General features: G+C 48.7%; 1 protein-coding gene across 3 annotated transcripts in view; it reads right to left on the reverse strand.

Moving 5' to 3' along the window:
• Positions 1-21646, reverse strand: part of CEP162 (centrosomal protein 162) — a 2248134-nt gene that overhangs the window by 1320576 nt on the left and 905912 nt on the right. For all 3 annotated transcript variants that reach the window (XM_069606335.1, XM_069606333.1, XM_069606334.1), the window contains one exon: positions 6382-6667. In XM_069606335.1, coding sequence (XP_069462436.1) covers positions 6382-6667 — 286 coding nt within the window. The remainder of the gene's footprint in view (positions 1-6381; positions 6668-21646) is intronic.

The raw sequence follows: 21646 nt of genomic DNA on the forward strand, positions 1-21646 counted from the left end.
CCGGCCTCCCACCGGGGTGCTTCGGCGGGGGCCCGACCCGACGGTCTGTTCAATCTTGCTTGGAGGCCGCTTTGCCTCCTTGACAACCTTGGCGACGACGACGGGATCCACCTGACTTGCCGCGTCCCCTGTAGGCCTCCTGCAACGAAGACCTTGCCGCTTGACGGTACGTAGAGGAGCTGCTGCCGGCTCCCTTGGAGGCACCCTGTCTGCCTCCGGAGCTCAAAGGACGGCCGTCGCTGTTGGAGCACACCCAGTGCACGGGCCCTCTGCGTGTCCGTCTCGATCGCCTGAAGGGATTCATCAACCGCCTTGCCAAAAAGGTTGTATCCATCGAAAGGCATGTCCAAAACCTTGGAAATCCGTCGCCTTGAGCCATCCTCGTCGTCTCAGGCAAACGCCGTTGCCCAACTGACGGAAACCGGTGTCGGCGATGTCCATAGCCACCGTAATGGCGTGGTCCGAGGCATTCTCACCTTCCTGCAAGATTTCCAGGGCCTCAGCCCTCTTGGCATCCAGAAGGAAGTCCAACAGAGGGGCGATCTTGAACTACAACTCCCTGTCGTAGCGGGCTACGATGGCCAGGGCGTTGGCTTCCTTGATGGTCGTCGCTGCAGATGAGATGACCCGTCGTCCCATCGCATCCAGCTTCCTACCCTCGCTGTCCGGAGGGGAGGTTGAAGTCGAGGCTGATGCCCCCCCCCGCTTTCTTCTTGGCTGCCGCCGAAACGACCAAGTCTGGGGTAGGTTGGGCCCTAAGGCACAAGGGTGCAGCGTCGGGGACCCAGTACTTCTTCTCGTACCAGTCCCTCTTCACAGGAGCCGTGGCAGGGTTCTTGAGGAGGGCGAGCCCCTCATCCCAGATGTCATCAAGAAGCGGTACGGCGAGGACCGTCTTCCTTTTAGCCTTGCGCCGTTTGTAAAGGAACCCCTCCTTCTTTTCCTCAGGGCAGAGCTGGAAGAGCTCGGATACCCTGGCAATCATTGCATGGAAGGATCCAATCTCGTCGGACGGGCACGCCCGGGCAGGGGGCGACGGGGGTCACGTCTCGTCATCGCCTCCGTCGTCATCCGTACCCGTCGTAGTCGTGTCCATGCCTGTATCATCCCCGTGGGTAGTTGACCCGGGGGGAAGGCAGAGAATGCCGCAGAGGAGGCCTAGGATGCGTCCTCCTCCTTTTAAGTGGTGGGCTCTCCGAAGGTCCTGGCTCTGGTTCCTCCGTCGGGTCTTGCCTCAGGCACCTCCGTCGGGGGAAGGGGCAACCTAGTCCTTATCTCCGAGCATAAGGACTGGATGGCTGACAAAATGGCGCCGAGGTGTCCTGCGGCGCCGGAAACGACGGGAGCGAGGGGTCTTGAGGAGCCTCGTCTGCGTCACCGTCGCCATCGTTGGGATCCCTCCCGATGGGCTGGGCCTCCTCCACGACTTGGATGAGCTCCTCTTCAGAGGTCGTGTCTGTGTCCACGACGGCCACCAACCTCTCCCCCACCCTTTCCAACGAGGACTTCGTGGGGGTCTTCTCGATGGGCCTGAAAGACGACTCCCTCCGCGGTGGCAGGGAGACTCTGGTACCTGAGGGTGCCTCCACTGGTGTAGCCTCCAAAGGCTGAGCCAGGGCCGCGGCGACATCCTCAATCGAGGTCTTAGCAGGGTGAATTAAGGCCAACATCACCTTCTGTACGCCTGGGGCTTTCACCGTGGGGGGAGGGTCCGAGCCTCGCTCCCCCTCTGCCGGAATCTTCAAGATCGACCGGGGCCTCTCCAGAAGCTTCGCCGGGTTCTCGGACTTCCTCTTACCCGAGCAAGAGCGTTGGCTCATGGTCGATGGCGTCGGGGAGGATGCGCCCTGCCCTGCCAAGGAGCCCAACCGTTCGGCGCTCCCAGTGCCCGCGGACTCGCAGTGCTTAGCCTTTTGTTGGGCCCCTGTCGCCGGAGCACCCTCACAGGACTTAGAAGACCGCTCAGACTTCTTTTTCTTCTTCTCGCCTGGCGGGCTCTTACCTTCCAGCCAGTTGGCGAGACGGAGGTGGCGATCCTTCATGGTCCGCTCCGACATGTTCCCACAAAACGCGCAGTCCTTTTCCTTGTGCGTCTTGTCCTCATGGAGACAGTAGACAGTAGACATGGAGACAGTAGAGGCATAATGAATGCTCGTCCTCCTTGAAAACGTTCTGAAGCTGACATCCAGGGCAGGCCCTGAACAGCTTCCTGGGCGTCGAGCTCCCTTTCTCCTGGGCCATGTCCGGGGTAGCCCTCGGAACTTCTGGAATCCTCCAAAAGCGTAACTCGATGAAATCTTCACCCTTGAGGGGCGTAGAAACTCCGAAACGGATCCCCGTTGATCGGAAGTAGAAACGGTGGAGCTTGAGGCTCTATTTAACCGAAAAAATTAGAAAATTTCCTGAAAAAAGCGCGAAAACGCAGCAAAAGCTCGAGAGCTAAGCACGAGGACTCCCAACACTTGAACGTGCGGTAAAAATCTGAGGATGGCTGCCAGGGGCGGGGCTTAGGGAGAGGGCAGTCGTTGGCTGGGGGCAGTACGACCCAGAGACCAGTGATTGGTTACTACTGAGAAAGACAGATCAGAAACGAAACTGATACTGATTTTTTCTATACCGAGGATTCCCGGCCTGACGACGGGGAATATTCATGAGCATGTGAATCCATACCAGACCCCATGCTGGAGAAATACTGCTTCTGTTACCATATCCTACACCAGTGGCCCAGACTTCTGAATTATTTCACCTGCTTTGCTCAAACTCGCTCAACAGGCCCCCCTGTCCTAATCACCGCTAACCAGTTTGCAGCATACTGTGACACGCTCTCAGAGCACTGCCTGACAGGCACTCCACGGGCAGTATGCCCGGACGGAACAACAGGAAGCAAAGCACAATGAACATGTTTACCAAGACCAAGCAGAAGACGTCGGAGTCACGTTCAGAACCTGAGATGGCCACAACATCGGAGTCTGGCAACCAATACTCCACTAAAATGTTTGAGTACAAGCGTGAGGAGTTCACAGCTGTCCATTCTAAATTGGACGACATGAGCGGGACGATCTGCTTGATCAAGGCACACATGGAGAAGACGTATGGCCAGGTCATGGAAGTTGAAAACAGGGTGAGCACAGCTGAAGATGACATCGCCTCCCTCCGTGCTGAGGTGAGCACCCTGACCAGTAGGGTCCAAGACATCAGTAAAAAGAACGATGACCTTGAATCGCAATTTTGGTCCAACAATATTCGCATTATTGGCGTACCCGAGGACAACATCGATGGATCCATGGAAGAGTATGTAGAACAGTTCGCCATTGAGAGAGCCCACCGTTCTCACACTGCTAAACTCAAACCTGGCACCCCCTGCCCTATCATTGCGAGGGTCTTAAACTACCTAGATAGGGACGTCCTGCTTTGTGCTGCGAGAGCCAAGGGCAAACTGCTCTTGGGATCCTCTAGAATTCATCTTTACCCCGATTTCTCTACTGCGGTCCCGCAGGAGCGTAAGCCCTTTTTGTCTGTAAAGAAAAGACTGCGCGACCTGGGCGTGAAATACTCCATGTTATACCCAGCCGAGCTCAGGATTGAACACGCAAACCAGATCCTCTTTTTCACTATCCCTGAAGAAGCAAACAAATTCATAAAGGAACACTTCCATGGTTGATCTGGGCATGATGACACCCAGGCATACATACCTAATTGTGCCTACCGGACATTTGCTCACTTCTCCTCTATTGGTCACACGCTGCTCCTCTCAGGTGCTCCCTCTGGATCCCGGGCTCATGTGCTAAGGGGTGAGCCACAGTGATCAGCCCTCCAGCTACCTGTGGCGCTAATGGCTCCCCCTCCTAGGATCCCTACTCTGTGGAGACCTAGGTTATTTATCCTCTATTGTGCTGGCCCCTCTGAGCAGCGTTCAGATTCTCTTGTCTACTGCCTAATTTCTGAAATAGTTTATTGTTTCAATACTCATGTGCCACAGCGACCCAGTTACTGTCCCAGCACGAGTGTGCTCATGTGCGTCTGTCGCTAAGGCCCCCAGGCGAAGTTGCCGAAATGTATGTGTTGGTTTAATAAGGGGATGGGATTCATTCTTCCGTTTAGGGGAGGGATGTAGGTGGGGGCAGGCAAGAGGGATTTTACCCCTCTGGTTGGAGGAGGGATATGGTTGGGGGTTGTTGTATTTGGGTGTTACGCAGGAAAATGCTCGACTTCTGCAATGGAGGGGATGCGTGGGACTACACCATGTTGGTCAATTGCAATGGACGGACTCTTCTCATACCAATTGGCCTGGGTACATGATATGTGGCCCAACGGCTGTATGGTACCTCTCTTTTTGATATTTGCAATGGCTGATAATTAACTGACTTTTTCAAGCAATAATGTGAGGGGGCTTGGAAATTACAAAAAATGAGGTCTGTTCAATATGCCTTTTTACTGCACTTTTAGTCAACATCCCAAGGTCCTACCCGTGCATGCCATCATGGAAAATCCTATTCCATTCTGAAATTGTAAACAGAATTCAGGACATCCATCGAAAAGTTGAAAAAATACTTTGAGACACGAGGGACTGGCAAAAACAACAAGATGACAAGCGTCAGACGCCTGAAGGAAACTACCAAATCGGGGAACACGTTTGGCTGGCTCCTAAGAATCTGCCAATCTGGACCCTACCTGTGAAACTCGCACCTAGACACTTCCCTGTTACTCTGAGAAAAAAACAGTAGTTTATCACCTTCGATTACCAGATACCAGGCACATACATCCCGTTTTCCATGTTTCCCTCTTAAAACCCTTTGTATCCAAACCCTATGGAAGACTGCCGCCACTTCCAGTCCCAGTGGATGCCGAAGGAAGACAGGAATACGAATTAAGGACTATCTGTGACTCTCGCTTTTGCAGGGGTCAGTTATATTACCTGGTCAACTGGGAAGGCTACGCTGCATCTGATCGCACTTGGGAACCAGTTAGTCACGTATATGCCCTTCGGCCTCTAGATCTTTTTGATCGGTTGTACCCGTGGAATCTGGGAGCACTGGTGAACCCTGGAGGAGGGCAGAGTGTTACATGCTCCCCACACCTCAGGGATGTGACCTTACCTGGGGCAGGCTGGCGCCGGTGTCCTCAGTGGTGCAGGGCCTCCAGATGGCAGGGGCGGTTTATGCTCCGGTGCAGGGCCACCAGGAGATAACAGGGAGGTCCAGATATGGGCAGGAACTGCAACGTGAGCAGCGCCATGATGCTTCGGCATGCACGAAATATCCTGCGCACAGAGGCACGCTGTTGTTGCCAGTTATCAAGCTAACGTGCTGCCGACCAACAGCCTTGTTGTGACTGCGCCACCCTATATAAGAGCTGTCATTCCATTACAAGTGCGTTTTAGCAGTCCCTTTGCCAGTTAATTTCTGGCCAGTAGAGTATCACTTATTGCCCTGCTATTTTTCCCTTCCTTCCAGCCTGGACTTTTCCTTGTTCCTCCCTGCCCTGTCCTGCCTGGTTCATTCCTGCTGTCCTGCCTTGGGCTCTTTTCCCAGTTTTTACCTTCACTGTGCCTTCTGTCTTGCTTGCCCTGTTCTCCGTTGCCTTAACCTCTTATCTGTGTTGAGCACATCTCCATCCTGAGGAGCCCTCCACTATGCTCTTTCTTGTGCTCCAGAACCTCTTTGGCTGTCCTTGCATTTTTGTGCCTCCCTCCCTGGTGTTCGCACTGTCTCCATGCCACACGGCTATTGGGAGCCAAGCCTGTGGTGTGGGCAGCCAACTCCTGACTATCCCAGAGCACCATCTCTTCAGGGAGGGAAGGGGTTGGTTCCTACCACTGCTCTGCACCTTGGGTACAACCTGTAATCCCACTGATGGAGCCTGCCGGACAACAAGTAAGGTAACCCGCACACAAGTGATAAAGTGTTTGACACACTGTCCTCTGGATACGTGTAGATGTTCTAATTGTCTGTGGGGACTTGTTCGTGCCGAATCCAAAAGTAGCACTGAGTAAAATATTGAAAAAGGAAAAAGACCCTGGAACACTGGTGCACATAGATGATAGGGAAAAGGTTAATTAATTCTTCATCCCTTTGTCTACAAGATTTTCCACATCATTAAATATGTGCTTTTTCTACTTGTAATTGTGAGTTTTAATTCATATTTTTCAACCTCAGAAATGTTTTAAGATCATACCACCGACCACATGGGTAGAGGTGATAAGGGCAGTAGCGACATCAATTTGATGGTACATGACCAGTAAAAGTAGAAGACAACAGATATTGGATATAAGGTGCAACACGCTCCCATTTTACACTTTCAACAATCTAGCTTCAACTTTTGTAGCATTTGGGAAATGTAACAATACTGTGGGAAGAGTGCAAGAATTATTTTATTAGTCACCTGGTGGTTTTCTTTGTCCAGGGGAAGAAATGCAGCACTTTGGTGTTCTTGTGGCTTTGAAATTCCAGGATGTATATGAGACACATGATGGTCTTTGACAATGCATTTAGTGTTACTACCATAATTGACTTCATTTTCAGCATTCTGTGGATTCATACTTTTCTCCGTGTTATGCCATTCAAACAAGAAACCATCCTTGATCTTCTGCTCAGCAAGGACATTCTGCTGCTTCAAAGACAAGTGGACCTTAGGCATCTGTGGCTGCCCCTCTACCAATGTTACAGGACTGTAAAGAGAAAATGCAGAGCTTTGCTGTAATACAATTTCATAGTTCACCCCATCAGTACAAGATTATAAATCATTTTCAAATTCACAATATTCATAAAGAAATTCACTTGCACCAGAAAGAGGAATATATTTTATCTGTATTTTTCCAAAATAGCATTACAAAAATATTAAAGAAAAGTAATCAAAAATATGTGGATTTACCAGTCTTTTAGTATTGCAGCCCTATTGTGCACAATGTTACTTTTGGGGGCTGTTAAGATGGATTTCTAAACTATGACCTGTTGGGCAGACGTTTAGGAGGGCACTCTAGTTTAGTGGAACAAGGGAACCTTCTGGCCAAACCAGACCAATCTACAGTAGCTTGGCAGATGGTCAAGACTAAGTCTCACGAGGGGTGAGTGATCAGAAGCCCACAATGAGCACACACAGTAAAACTTCACAGAATACTCTTAAACAAGTGTGTATCAAAAATGCATTTATTATAGGCCTTATAACTAAACACAAATAAACCACAGTAATAATAAACCGTTACCACACACACACCTTACACTATATGCGTTTCGCCTAATGCGGATAAGGGGGAGAACACAACCACAACCTGGAACAGAAGTGGTAAGTTAACACAAATATCACATTCGGCAGTTATTCATCATCATAGTCGATCCCTTACTAATGCAGTCCAGCCCTAAGAAGTGGGGAGCCTTATGCTCAAAAGTACAGCAATCTTAACAATGCGTGGTCGTGCGTAAAATCGAAAGGGGGTTCTTCTCAGGGAGCTGTAGCATTTCAGGAAGGGGCTTGAGGTGATGAAGAACAGTGTCCGATTATTTGAGGAGGGTCTACACTTGCAGGTAGAGTGACTTCGAGAATAGCTAGGGAGCGCAGGCTAGCCCAGCTAAGGTGAGTATCTTTTCAGGGATTCTCGTGCGTAGAGAACAATGGCTGTGGCCAGGGGGCCACCGGTAAGTGATGCAAGTACTCACCGACCCTCACAGTCCGGACCAAACTTTGCCAGTCTAGACCAGGTCACTTGTAGGTTTAACCCCTGCAGTTGCACGTCACTCCGGCTCTCAGTGGCTGCGGGACGGGACAATCGTCTGTTGCATGCAGTAGCCTTTTTTCAGCTCTCGACAAAGAAAAGAAGACAGTTCCAGTGCAGCACATCTCAGGGCACAGGGGGGCAGGTATGCAAGGCTCCAACAATAACCGTCATCACAGCAGGGCCACACATGGACTGCAAATGCTTGCGGCGTGGCACACGCTCATAAATCGCGACCCAGAGGAGCTAGGACAACGAGTATTGGCGGGAGAGGGCCCAAGACCACACGTTATCAATTCCCCAAGTCTCGCATTTCAACTTAGGACGGCGGCGGTCCTAGGCAAAACCCTCGGGTTTGAGCTGGTCAGTTCACTGGCTGGCCCAGGAACCCTTCTGAAGAGGCTCTAATGGAAGCTTATCAGGAGATGCAGAGCGTAATTGTTGCCACTACTCCAAAGGGTCGAAGCAGGCCTTGAGTGATCGATACAAAAGCAGGGGTTTGACGGAACAACAGTGGGCTCAGGGTGCCAAACCTTCCAGCACATCTCCGGTGGTCCCGCAGGTCTGCTCTTTCATTTCAGGATACTTAGCTCCTTCTGTAGTTCGGTGTGAACTTCAGGTGCTCGACCTGGAATGGATGCAGAGCCTCTTCTCTTATCCAGGATTCGTTTTGTGTTCAAATCTGGGATGGCCAATGGAAGATCTGCTCTCTTGTATTCACAACGGGGATGGGCCAATCACGGCCCACAGTGGTTCCAGTCATTCAGGCATACCAGACATACTGGCACCAGAAGTGTGGATTGGGAATACCCGGGTCACTCGACCTTGGGGAAGGCAAAGGGACAAAATGGCCAAAGGACAGAACAGAAGACTTTGTGGCACAGCCATTTTCGGACCTGCCACAGTCTCGAGTCAAACGCAGTAAATGCGTTTTGGTTCATTAAAAAGAAGTAAAAATACATTAAAAGTAAACCGCTCCCACCAGTCTGTCCTAGGCACACTTGTACAATCACCAAAAAATCCTTACAGGGTGGCTAGTGCCATAAAACAAAAGGACCCATATTAGCAGTATTTTAAGGTACTTGGCACATAGAAAAAATAGTTACCAAGAAATGGCAACATAATAAAAAACTAAGAGAAACAGTTTCCCCAATATTGACAGCCTGAAGGACATGTCAGTTTCCCCATAACAGATAAGCAAAATCAGAGAGGAGCGCAGCTGAAGGCTGGGCTCCACTGCAAAAAGTCAGGTTAGGTTAGCCAAACATAAGCAAAAAGTTGGGGGGGGGGGAGGGAAAATTGCACCCAAGAGAAATATTTCCTAACACTCGCTCCACCCAGACCAAGGACAGGGGGAATTAATCCACCCCTGGATGAGTCTAACGTCCAGGTTGACTAAACATTCTGGACAACCGATCAGCATTGCTATGTTGGACATGTGGCCTGTGCTCAATGGTGAAGTCAAACCCTTGCACTCTTAACTGAGCAATTTTGGATTATCTGCCTTCATGTTCATTAGCCACTTTAAGGGATTATGGTCAGATTACACAGTGAAGTGGGTCCCATAGAGGTAGGGCCTCAGCTTCCTTAGGGCCCACACGATAGAGAAACATTCTTTCTCTACAGTGGACCACCCGAGTTCTCTGTCCTTAAGCTGGTGACTAATGAATCTAATTGTGTGTTCCTTGCCTTTATCTACCTGTGATAGTATAGCACCTATACCAGTGTCAGAGGCATCTGTCTGCACAATGAAAGCATGTTTGTAGTCAAGGGCCCTGAGAAAGGGGCCTGGCACAGGGAGTTTTAAGCCATTGAAGGCCTTCTCACACTCCTCAGACCAAGACAGCAGCCCTCATTACAACCCCGGCGCTAAACCATGGCGCTATTGGTTGGTGCCGGTGTTGTAACAAGTCCGCCATGGTGGAATGGGGAAATACCGCCCCATTCCAAGGTTGGCCGGCGGTATTTCCCCATTTCACCATGGCCCTTCTCCATTCCCATTTTCGCCCCATAGGGCTCAATGGGACTGGGGAAGGCGCTACGTACGGTACATCAAATTGCGGTACCGTAATTAGCACCGAGGTCCCTTTGCGGAACCCTACTTTAACGGCTGGTAAAACCAGCCGTTAAGGTGGAGTCCCGCAAAGGGACCTCGTAATCAGGCGTTAAGGGTTTAACGGCGCCGACACCTTTTACAGCGCCGTTAACCCTTAACGCCAAGGTCGTAATGACCCCCAGCGTCTTTGGTTTCTTCGGAGTAGTGAGAGCAGTCAGAGGGGCAGCTATGGCACCATAGTGCCATGAAAGTTCGGTAATACCTAGTGAGACCAAAGAAGGCTTTCACTTGGGTTTGGGTAGTGGGGTAGGCCAGTCATGTACTACTGGGTAGAGGCTGAATCCTCCCACCGCCTACTTCATGTCCAGTGTAAACCACTGATCCTTGTCCAATCTGGCACTTACTGACTTTTATAGTCAAGTGGGCCTTCCGAAGAGCCTTCAACACTATTCCCAGGTGTTTCACATTTTCCTTCCATGTGGCACTGAAAACTGCTTCATCATCCAGATATGCTAAATAGAATTCATCCAACCCATTTAGGACATGATTCACAAGCCGTTGAAAGGTGGCAGGTGTATTTTTTTAATCCAAAGGACATTACCCTGAACTGGTAAAGGCCCTCTGGGGTTGACAATGTTGTCTTCCCCTTGGCATGTTCTGCTAGGGCTATTTGCCAAGAATCTACGTGATTTATCTGCGGCTCATTTTCCCGCATCGGAAATGTTTGCATGGGAAATGTACGCAATACAAAATGTTTGTACATTTCCCATGCAAACATTCCCATTACAAATCATGCAGATTCAAAACACACACCCTCATACACACCCTCACTCACATCCCCACTCACACCCCCACTGCAGCCCCACCCACCTACTTACCTTTCCTTCAGACGCGCTGCGTCCCTGCAGCGCCGGTTCCCTTTCACTTCCGTGATCGGAAACCGGCACCGCAGGGTCCTTTTTTGTTGTTTTTTTTTGTTTTTTAACTTTTGCTCGGTTGAGTTGCAGGGGTGTCCCCTACAATCCCTATCCACTATACTGTATTGTATAGTGAGCAGGGTGTTGCAGGGGACACCCCCGCAACCCCTGGCTTTTTTGTTGTTCTTTTTATGTTCTGGCTGGGGGCTGCAGGGGTGTCCTCTGCAACCCCTGCTCACTGTAGTGAGCGGGGTGATGCAGGGGACAACCCCCCAGCCCCATACAGACCCCACTGAAACACCTAAACACATACCACGAAAAATTCGAACTTTTGGTAGTTAGAACTTTTTGTGATGTGTGTTTTAGGTCTTTTGGTGGGGTCGGACTTTTAGATTCAGAAAATGTCATCCTATACCTTTGCCAATACCATACAGTGAGGTCAAATGTGCTGAGGTACTTTGAGGAACCCAGGGTATCCATCAGCTCATCACTTCTGGGCAGGGGGTGAGCATCTGTCCTGGTGACAGCATTCAGAGCTCAGTAGTCCACACAGAACCTCAGAGCAGAGGTACCAGCCGTTGGCACCAGAACCACAGTACTGGACCATGGACTACTGGAGGGCTCAATCACCACAAGAGCCAACATCTTGTTGACCTCGGTTTTGATATAGGATGTCATACAAGGTCAGATCCTACACCCCCTACTTTTGATAGGTACACTGAGTTAGTGAGAACAAGGGGTGAACTGCCTCAGAAAAGTTCTTACTTCCTCTTGTTGAGTCAGGCGAGGGACCACTTTGACACCATCAATGGAGCCACCTGAAGGGCTACTTTGGAATAAGTCAGGAAGATGTTCTAAGTCCTCCTCTTCTGTGTTAGATGCCAAAAGTAGGGAAGGTATTTCAACCCTAGGGATGAAAGCCTACAGTCTATTTATGTGGAGCACTTTGGTGCTTTGACCCTGCCTCCTAAAGTCCACTAAATAGTTTAGCCCACCCAGCTGCTCCACAATTGTGTAAGGGCCCGACCACTTATCCTGTAGGGCTCTAGGCCTTAAAGGGTTCATAATCAGGACTTCTTGCCATGGAGTGAAGTACATAAGTGAAGCCTTATGGTCATATCAATGTTTTACCAAAGCATGACCAGACTTCAACTTATCACTGGCCTGTGTCATCAGGAAGACCATTCTCTTCCTTAACCCCAGCACATAGTACACTACATTGGTAGCGATAGAAGGAGTAGGTAGCTCCCACCCTTCTTTGACTACGGCCAGTGGTCTTGTCCCCTAACAGGCTGAGCAAAAAGCAGCTCAAAGTGGCTGAAACCAACACCCTCTTGAGGTACCTCACCTCTCTGTATGCAAAGAGCAAGCATGGTAACAGGAGATCCCATTTTCACCTTTGGGGTTCTTCCCGAGCCCCAATCATGCATTTGAGAGTTCTATTAAATCTCTCAACTAAGCCATTTGTTTGTGGGTGATAAGCAGATAAATACTTATAAGTGACCTCACACTCTTTCCACATGGCTTGCATGTACCTAGACATGAAGTTGCAGCCTCTGTCAGTCGCTCCTTCTTTAGGGAAGCAAACCCTAGTAAAAATTCCAAGTAATGCTTTTGCAACTGACTTGGCAGTCACAGTCTTCAATGGGATTGCCTTAGGATATCTGTGGCATGGTCAACCAGCACCAAGATAAACCTATTGCTAGAGGATGTCTGAGGGTTAAGGGGATCAGCAATGTTTATCCCTACCCTCTCAAACTGCACCCCCACCACAGGAACCTGGATTGTTGAACCACTTTTACCAGAAATCTGACAAGGGGCACAACTCCTACAATGGCCTTCCCATCTAGGTCCAGTAGAAATGCATGTATAGCCTCTGCTTGATTCGCTTTATCCCAAGGTGACCCACTAGAGGAACGTCATGCGCCAGTTGTAGGAAGAAGGGTCTTACTTGAAGGGGACCATCAACTTCCTATGGTCACCTTCAGTAGACTGTGAGCTCACTGTGCAGGAGCCCACCTTCTCAATAAATCCTATGTTTCCCAGGAGGTTCACCCTCAAGCTGGGAACAGGCCTGTCTCCTTAGGCCTTCTAAAGATGGGCACTCACGTTGGACTTAAGTCTTCCCTATCAGGACCACCTTCAAGCAACAAACTTTGGAGCTCAGGATGGTCACGTGGGTTGAAAATTCCAGGCAGAACCTCTTCCTCGTCAGGTTCGGGTGCTTGGCCAACTACCTCCACCTCAGTGGTAGGTGAATTAGGGTGGACATTCTCCTTCATTCTTCTGTGTTTTTTTAACTCCCTTAGCCTTGGGTTTACCCTTTGGCTCAGCCTTGGACTTGTTCAGGGCAGCCTGTTGGACTGATTTTCTATACTCTGGCCTGGTGGACAGATGTGTAGAAGGCCAACCTATATTGTGACAGGGACAACTCTGGAAGCTGTAGCCAAACCAGTTAAAGGTAGCAGTGACGAGAGGTCTAGGCTAAGTCTCAAGAGGTGGTGAGCTTGTTAAGGGTCCACAATGAGTACACACAATGGGAATCGCAAATTACAGAGACAGTATGTATAAAAATACAGTTATTTATTTACTGCCAAACACTATAACACATTACTATTAGCAAATAGAAGTATCATACCACACTAATAATATATTACATACATGCAGTCACTAGAGTATGGCATAATACAAATCAAACCCTGATAAAAGAAGGCACAGATCAGTTTATGCACTACAGGTCCACAGAGAATTAACCCTAACTTCAAAAGTCTAGGCCTAAGTTGTCTGGGGCCTTACGCCCAAAAGTTCTGGAAATGTTCTGACACAGTTTGTGAAGCTGGACAAAATGAAGTTAGGGTCCCTGGGGTCCAGTGAACAGTTCCAAGGGTTAGAGAACAGTTTATTCTAACTAACAAAAGTGTCCCCAACTTTCAGAAGGCTTGCGCGAGCAAGCAATGGCAAAGCCAGAGTATTGAACAAGTTTTATAAGTTAGCAAAACTTTTAAAGGGAGTTTAGGGGCAGGTAACAACGACTGTAACTCACCTCGTACTCAGATTCGTCACACGACTTGGCATGTTAATGGAAGAAGGTCTGAGGTTGCTTTTCCCACTGTCAGCCTCAGTCCTTGATCCGAATATGTGCTTGAATTTCTGGCCAACTGTTGGCCTCCATCCCTAGCACTTTATCTAAATTGTGCTGAACTTCCTTGGGAAGTCCCTTTTTTTTTCAACCAAACATTTTATTAGACATTTCAACAAACATATACACTGACATCATCATAGTGTTCTTCAACATCAATATTGTCCAACATAGTCATTAACCAATTTCTTTCTGCAGGGCATGTTAGGGAGGGGGGGGTACTACTCCAGTTATCCTCCTGGGTGGCCTCAGGTTATTATTACCTGCTCCGCAATCCTTTTTAGATTTTTAGTCTGGCCCACGCTGGAGCCAACGTGTTAGTGGGGGCCTTCTCGTGAGTGCTGGATATCTTTCCGAGTAGTCCATGAAGAGTGCCCATGTGTTCAGGAAAGAGTTCAGGTTCCCGGAGCAGATCGCTGATATCTTCTCCGCCAATACAATTTCCCAACACTTTGCCCACCATAGCTGGATTGAGGGGTCATCTGCGTTCTTCCATAGCCAGACCATTGCAATTTTTGCAGCCAGCATGAGGTGTGTGCATAAGCGCGCTATCTGCCCCGAGAGCGGGAATTCCCCTAGCCCGGTTTCCCCCAGAAGTATTATTCCAGGATCCCACGGGATTGTCAGTTCAGTGATTGCTTTAATGTGGTTCATCACCTGCCTCCAGTACCCCTCTGCTTTTGGACAGGTCCACAATAGGTGAAACAGGGTGCTCCTGGTTGCACACCCCCTCCAACAGTTTGGGGGAATGTCCGGGTTGGTTTTGTTTAAATGGTCTGGGGTGACGTAATATCTATAACAGAGTTTATATCCCCCTTCCCTATTTCGAAATGCATTGGGTGCTTTTGTGGAGCCTGGTCCAGATCTTTCCCCCATTCTTCCACATCTATAGCCCTGCCTAGGTCCCTTTCCCAATCAAGCAGATACTTTTCTTTTTTGGCAGGGTCAGTTTTATCCAGGAAGGGATAGAGCACTGATATTTTCCCCCTTGGAGTTGCTGATAGTAGGGTCATTTCAAGTGCCGTCAGGCCTCACGCGCCCTTTTCACTGACAAATCTGTGTGAGGTCCAATGCCGTAGCTGGGCATAGCGGAACCGTTCTGCCTCCCCTACCTTAAATTTTTCCTTGCATTTTTCGAACGTTATTGGGGAACCCTCCTCTAGGAAATCTGATCGTTTCTGCAGACCTCCCTCCTTCCATGCTGCAAAGCCGTTTGGGGGATTACCTGGAGCGAATTCTGGATTATTCCAGAATGGTGCGAGTGGACCTAATGTGCCTTTACAACCCGATTACCGAGCTGCTACTTTCCCACTTTGTACACTATTTTTCGGTGCTGTAAGGGGACCTTGGTTTGCCTGGGTTTTTAGGGTTGATATATGTGGAAGATTTGCCAGTGGGAACGGGCACCAAGATTCCTCCATTTGTCTCCAGAGCGGCTGGTCTAATGATTGAACCCACGTGAACGCATGAGATAGCTGTGCTGCTTGCGAGTACCTAGTCACATCGGGGAATCCCAATCCCCCCAGCACCCTCCCAAGGTGCATCATTTTCCTTGCTATTCTGGGTTCCCCCCCCCAGATAAACTTTTGTATATTTCTCTGCAGGGAGAGTAGATCACTTCCTGGAATATGTTCTGGGAGTGCCGTGCAGTGGTAGAGTAGTCTGGGTATTAGGTTTATTTTTACTGCGGCTATTCGCCCGAGCCAGGAGATTTCTCGTCTTTTGCAATGCTCTAGGTCTCGCCGGAGGTCACTAAACAGTTGTGGGAAATTGCTCTGGTATATTCGAGAGGCGTCTTTGGGAATCTGAATCCCCAAGTACGTGATCGAAGATTCTGCCCAGGGGATCGATAGCATGGGACTTAGGTCCGACTTTTGTTGCTTTGTAAGATTAATTGCCATTACTGCAGATTTATCCAAATTCACCCTAAACCCGGATACCCTACGAAATTCCTCAATCTCCTCCCAAAGGGGAGCCAGAGATGTACCTGGTTTGGACGCGGTTACAAGCACATCATACGCGTATAACGCAATTCTGTATTTGTGGCCCCCTACCGTGAGTCCCTTTCTCTCCGGGTTTTGCCGGATCTCGTGTGCAAAAGGCTCCATGGATAAGGCAAACACCAGGGGGAGTAGGGGGCAGCCTGCCTTATTCCCCTGGTGATGTGCATTGTCTTAGATCTAATGCCATTAACCCACAGTTGCATGGTAGTGGTCTGATAGTTAGCCATTGTCCATTTGATGAAATTCGGGCCAAATCCCATGTATGTTAGAACATTTCTAATGTAACTCTACTCCACTAGGTCAAAAGCCTAGTGTGCATCTAACGAGATGACCAGCATTTCTTCTCCCAATCTGTCTGCACTTTCTACGAGGTTTATGGTGCACCTCATGTTGTCGTGTGTTCCCCTCCTTGGGATAACTCCCATCTGGTCACAGGCTATTATGTCTGGGAGGCGTTTTAAGTCTGGTCGCTAATATGTTCGAAAATATTTTCTCATCGTTGTTCATCAACGTTATTGGGCTGTAGGAGGAGGGCTGTCTGGGGTCTTTTCCCGGTTTGTGGAGTATCGTTAGTGACTCAGCCATTGATTTCGTGATGGTACCGGTACCCAGGAAGGTGTTAAATAGGGTGGTCTATCGCAGGGCCAAAATGTGTGGGTAGGTCTTAAATGTTTTGCAGTAAGCCCGTCAGAGCCCGGGGCTGTGCTTTTCAGCGACTTTATGGCTTCTGCTGTTTCTTCCAGTGTAATAGAGGATTCTAGGGTTTTCAGTTGCGTACTATTTTGTTATGCCTTGTTGGTTCGTAAGTATCTGGGCAGTTTATCGAGGGATGGGGGTGGGCCTGCCATTACTGCCTTGTGGTGGTTCACCAGCTCTTCTAATATGTCCCCCTCAGTGGGCTTTCCCATCGCCTCCTACAAGCTGTAATATATTATTCCTATTATGTGTCCTTTTTAATTTATAGGCAAGTATCCGGTTTGCTTTATTGATTTTACTATAGTAAAATTGTTTTGTGTAGGCCAAGGATTTCGCTGAGCGGTCAGCCAAATGCATCTCTAGTGCTATTTTGGCTTTTGTCAATGCCCTTTCCGTTTTCCTTGTCCTATGGGTTTGTAATTCTTTTTCTAGTGATGCTACCTTTCACTCTAATTTGGATACTAGGATTTTCGAGACCCTCCGTTGTTCAGCCCCTGCGCTAATGAGTGTTCCTCTCACTACATTTTTCATGGCATCCCAGACTATATCTATGGCTGTGTCAGCTGTCATGTTTTCCATAAAATAGTTAGTTAATGTTTTGCCTGTTTCCCATTTAATGATTTCGTCTGAGAGCATGGCATCACAGTTTCCAATATCTCTGTGGGGGAGTGGGGAACCCCTTATGCTTAAGACCGCAGATACTGGGGCATGATCCAAGATCACTCGAGTGTGTATCTCTACTCTGTTCAGGGGAAGGCCCTTCTATAGCATCTGGTAACAAAATCACCACATTCTTGTCCCACATTTCTCCCGTCTCTGCCCTCTATATTTCCCCAATTAACTGGATGTGTGCGGCAGGATCATCATCCAATTTCATTGTTTTGGCTAGAATTGAATTTATATCCGGTGTGTCGGAATACATAATCCAAGAGCCTCCCCATATCTGCACGCTGCAGTTATTAAAAGCTGCTCCATCGTGGGCATTTGTATCCAACTGAACTTCTGTATACCCTGATCTCTTCCAAAGATTGTCTGATCGCTACCCCATTAGGGCCATGAATAAGCTCTTCATGTGCCCTATGGCCAACATGACACCAGCAGTGTGTTTCTCTAATGCAAAAATCCACTTCCGCCCCTGCAGTGAGTGAAGGGAGTGTCTTCTTCAAATGATTGCGGTCCTTGTTTGACCACGGGACATAATACGCCTTTCCCAGACACTTCTGGAGTAACGGAAACTGAATTATATCAGCTTTCACTGGGGCTTCCCCCATCTCTCCTCTGCTACGGCCATGCAAGTACCCTGGTGCGTCCTAAGACCCCCTGGTGTACTTTCTGTCGCAGCTAGTGAAGCGAGAGACAGAGCTGCTAATTCCTGCTTGACATCAGATTCCCATTCCTCTTTGTCTCCTGCCATTCCTTCCCAAGACAATTCTACAGGCATGGAAGCATACTTCGCACTACCATAGGGTGCCCGCTCTCATCCTACCTGCTCAAACCCTGTCCCATGGCAATATTCCTATCCTATATGTCCACAACGACCTCCTTGATCACCAATTTATCCAACCTAACAATAACTTGTCCATGCCTCCACCTTCCTTCCTCTACATCCTTTGCCTGTCTATTCACTGCTTCCCACTCTTAATTTCTTTGCCACCATAACAGCATTGCTTCTTCCTACGCTAGCCTGATCGCTTCTTTCATTTTTTCCCGCTCCTGTGCCTCTACCAACCTTCGCAGGTGTCACACTCACCTGTGCTGCAGGAGCAATGGATGAGCCTCCTTTGACCCAGAGTTCCCACTTCCCCTGTTTTGCCCGGAGGGATACCTGTCAAATACAAGATGTACACTCAGACCGGAATTCACCTGATTCCCCTGGGCCCTTCCCCTCTCTTTACAGTGTGTTGTGATGTCCCCTAAGGGCTTACCTTGATTTTTAGTAGGGTGTGCACTCCATCCTTCATTCGCTGGGGCGCGATTCACTCGTAGGGTTGATGCCAATATCTGTTGGCTGAGTTCTGATGCCACACACTATTGTATGCCTTCACAGCGAGGCAAAGTGTTCAATGTGCCAGTTTCTTCACTAGCTAGAAAGTCCTTTCCACAAGTGAACGTTGCAAGGAAGATGTTGAGTGTCCAGAATTGTCCGTATTTGGCAAGGTAATTTTGGTGAGTAGCGCTGCGTGTAGAAGTCAGCCGCTGGTAGGTATGCGCAGCGTCATTGATTTGAGCGCACCCGAGTATGTCTCTCCTTTCCCTTGCAGGTGTGGCTTATGGAGCACTAGCGCCTCGAGTCTGGAGTCAGCGCTACTGGAGACTCGCTGATCTGGGAAGTATGCACAGAGGCTTGGGTAAGTGTGCACCGCGTTATTGGAGAGCGAGCGCAGTGAATAAAGTCTCAGTGTTATTTGAGCGAGCGCAATGAATAATGTGACTGACCTGGAGGATAAGAATCGGTGAGTATGCGCAGCGTTATTGAAGTGCGCACGCTAATGCAGTTCTCTTTGTGCTTACAGGTGCCAGTGTAGGAGTCCCCTTTTGACCGGAGAAAGCTGCAGTGTGGAAAAAGCACAGGGGTTCATCCGGAGCAGGTAAACAGAAGCAGGATGATCCGGAGAAGGTAAACAGAAACAGGATGATCCGGAGCAGGTAAGCAGAAGCAGGTTGATCCGGAGCTCGGCGAGTGTGTTGCTGATGCAGCTCACAGTAAGCAACACGAAGCGCTGGAAAAATCTTGAGTGTGGCTTATATAGCCAGCCACACCCAAACACTAGAGAGCTCATGGATAGTAATGCACTTCCTGTTTGGCAACAGGAAGTGGTAACCAGGAAGTTATCACAAACACCAGAAATGAATTAAAAGAAGGTGTTTGCTTTGGGTTTTTTGTGTGCCTATGCGAGGCCTGCACCCAGCTTGCCCCGACTATATGCCTGGCACCCATGACAGCAGGTTATCCTCTATCCTAGCAGGAAAAGGCCTAACCTCCTCCGCCTCTCTTACCCTCAATCCTTCATCCGCCCTTCTAGCTGCCAGCCTCACTCTGTCCCGTTCTGCCACCCTTAATTAATCTGCTAATCTAGCAGTCGAGGGAGTTATTCCCTTTCCGCTCTCCATTCTCATTCTTTCTGTAGCCCTAACCATTGAAGGAGTTACCCTTCTACTTTCCTCGATCTTGCACTTCATAGGCATTGCAGCTGATGGAGGCACCTGGAATTTTCACACCCTCCTTTCTTTGCCCCTCCTCTGGGACTTTAACACTATGGGCCTTCCTGCATTTTTCATACATTCTCTAGAGCTCTAAGGTGTTCAACCGCTTCTCCATTTCCAAACCCTTGTGCCTCTTAGTTAAAAACGTATGCAGAATCTCCAATATCCCCTTATCATAGGTCCCCTCGAAAAGCCAAGAATGTAGCATTTCCCCTTAGTTTCCCACAGCCATTCCCAGTATTTTAGATGTTTCGTCTTATCACCAGGAAGTACTTGACACAAATAATTCAGTGGAGTCTCCATACTCCAACCGAATTTACTTAAACCGATTTCACAAAAAATAACAAAGCCTGACCTGTGGCACAACATTTTTCCCCAAAGAACCCCCTTCCCAGTTTCTTAGTCGTTACCCACAATCACTCACCGTACTCGCTTTCACCATAATCACTTCCCTCAGCTACTTGCTTTAATTCTACTTCTCACTCTTACAAAAAAAGACAGCATTTTATCAAAAAACATTTGCCGGCCAATATTTTCGATAAATCTCATTCACTCGAGCATAGAAAGAGAAAATGATTTTCAATACAACACCGCTGCTATCACTCTTCATCACTAGTACGGTGTTCTCTACTACAAAAACCTATTTCTATGACTACAGGATTTTTCCTCTTCACTACTTTGACTAACCAAGAAAACCGAGGAGAGGGCTGCGCCTGCACAATCAATGCAGAATGAAAGATGCCATGGCTATACTTCTGGAAGATATCTAAGGATGGACTTACCATAAGATGCCACCCCACCTCTAGGTGAGGGTTCCAGCCAACCAGACAAGCAAACTAAAGGGTATGAAGACAGACTTCACAATGGCCATGCTGGGTAGGATACCACCGCACACCTCTAAAATGACAAACTAGGTAAAAAATATATACAAGGGACTGACAACGTAAGACAGTCCACTCACTCCTTCAAAGCATTCACTGTTTCAATCCCCATAACCTTGACAAACTATACACACGCACTTCAATTTTACCTTTACCAAACCCCTTAAATCAAAGAAACAGCCCTCTTTTACCCCATATCCCCTCTTGCATTACCCCCAAATGTGCACTCACATGAATCTGAAGCACTCCGATATATTCCTCCGTCAAGTCGTCCTGCACAGCTTGGCAACGGCACCACACCTCCACGGAACAGACAGGCCTTTAAGCAAAATGGTGCCTGCAGAACTCTCTTTTTCGCCATGCACGGAAGACTGGTCCTCGCAGAGAGGTGACGCAGATGAGTTTTGCGCACAGGAAACCCCCCAACGTCTTGGAAAGCCTGGGGTCCCTTTGTGGTCGCCAAATTTGTAGGGCCGGGCCCCTAATCACCTTAACCCAAAGCGGGCCAACCACCTAAAAAGCGAGTGCACGTTTTGTACGGAAAGCAAGTTTATTGTTCAATTGTCCAGCTACATGACTATTGAACCAAACCAACCCAAGTCTCACTGAACCACATACGTTACATATTATATACATGTTTGCAACAGTTACAACACTCTCCTATATTTTATTACAATTCACCTCCCACATGTGATTGGACAAAACCTCTACAAAGAAATCCCATATTGCGACACTCATCACAAACTTATTGGCTGCTGCCCGAATGGCATTAGCCCCAGCTTGGAAAATGGAAGATGGCCTGTGGTGGTGGGTAAGCTTTGGGACGTTCTAGCCATGGAGAAGGTATGTGCATTGAAGGCCGGGTCCTACCACAAGTTTCTTAAAGTTTGGCTCCCCTTTTAGGAGTTTGTCAAGATGGGGAACAACAATTCCATAAACCTGGCTTGCCTAACAGCTTTACCATACAGTAAACGAGTGGGGATGACACTATACAGTGCAGGGACTCTCTACTAGATTTGAACACTCCATAGATCTGATGTTA

This window comes from Ambystoma mexicanum, chromosome 4p (genome assembly GCF_040938575.1).
Source record: "Ambystoma mexicanum isolate Mex_15411 chromosome 4p, UKY_AmexF1_1, whole genome shotgun sequence".
Taxonomy (NCBI): Eukaryota; Metazoa; Chordata; class Amphibia; order Caudata; family Ambystomatidae; genus Ambystoma; species Ambystoma mexicanum.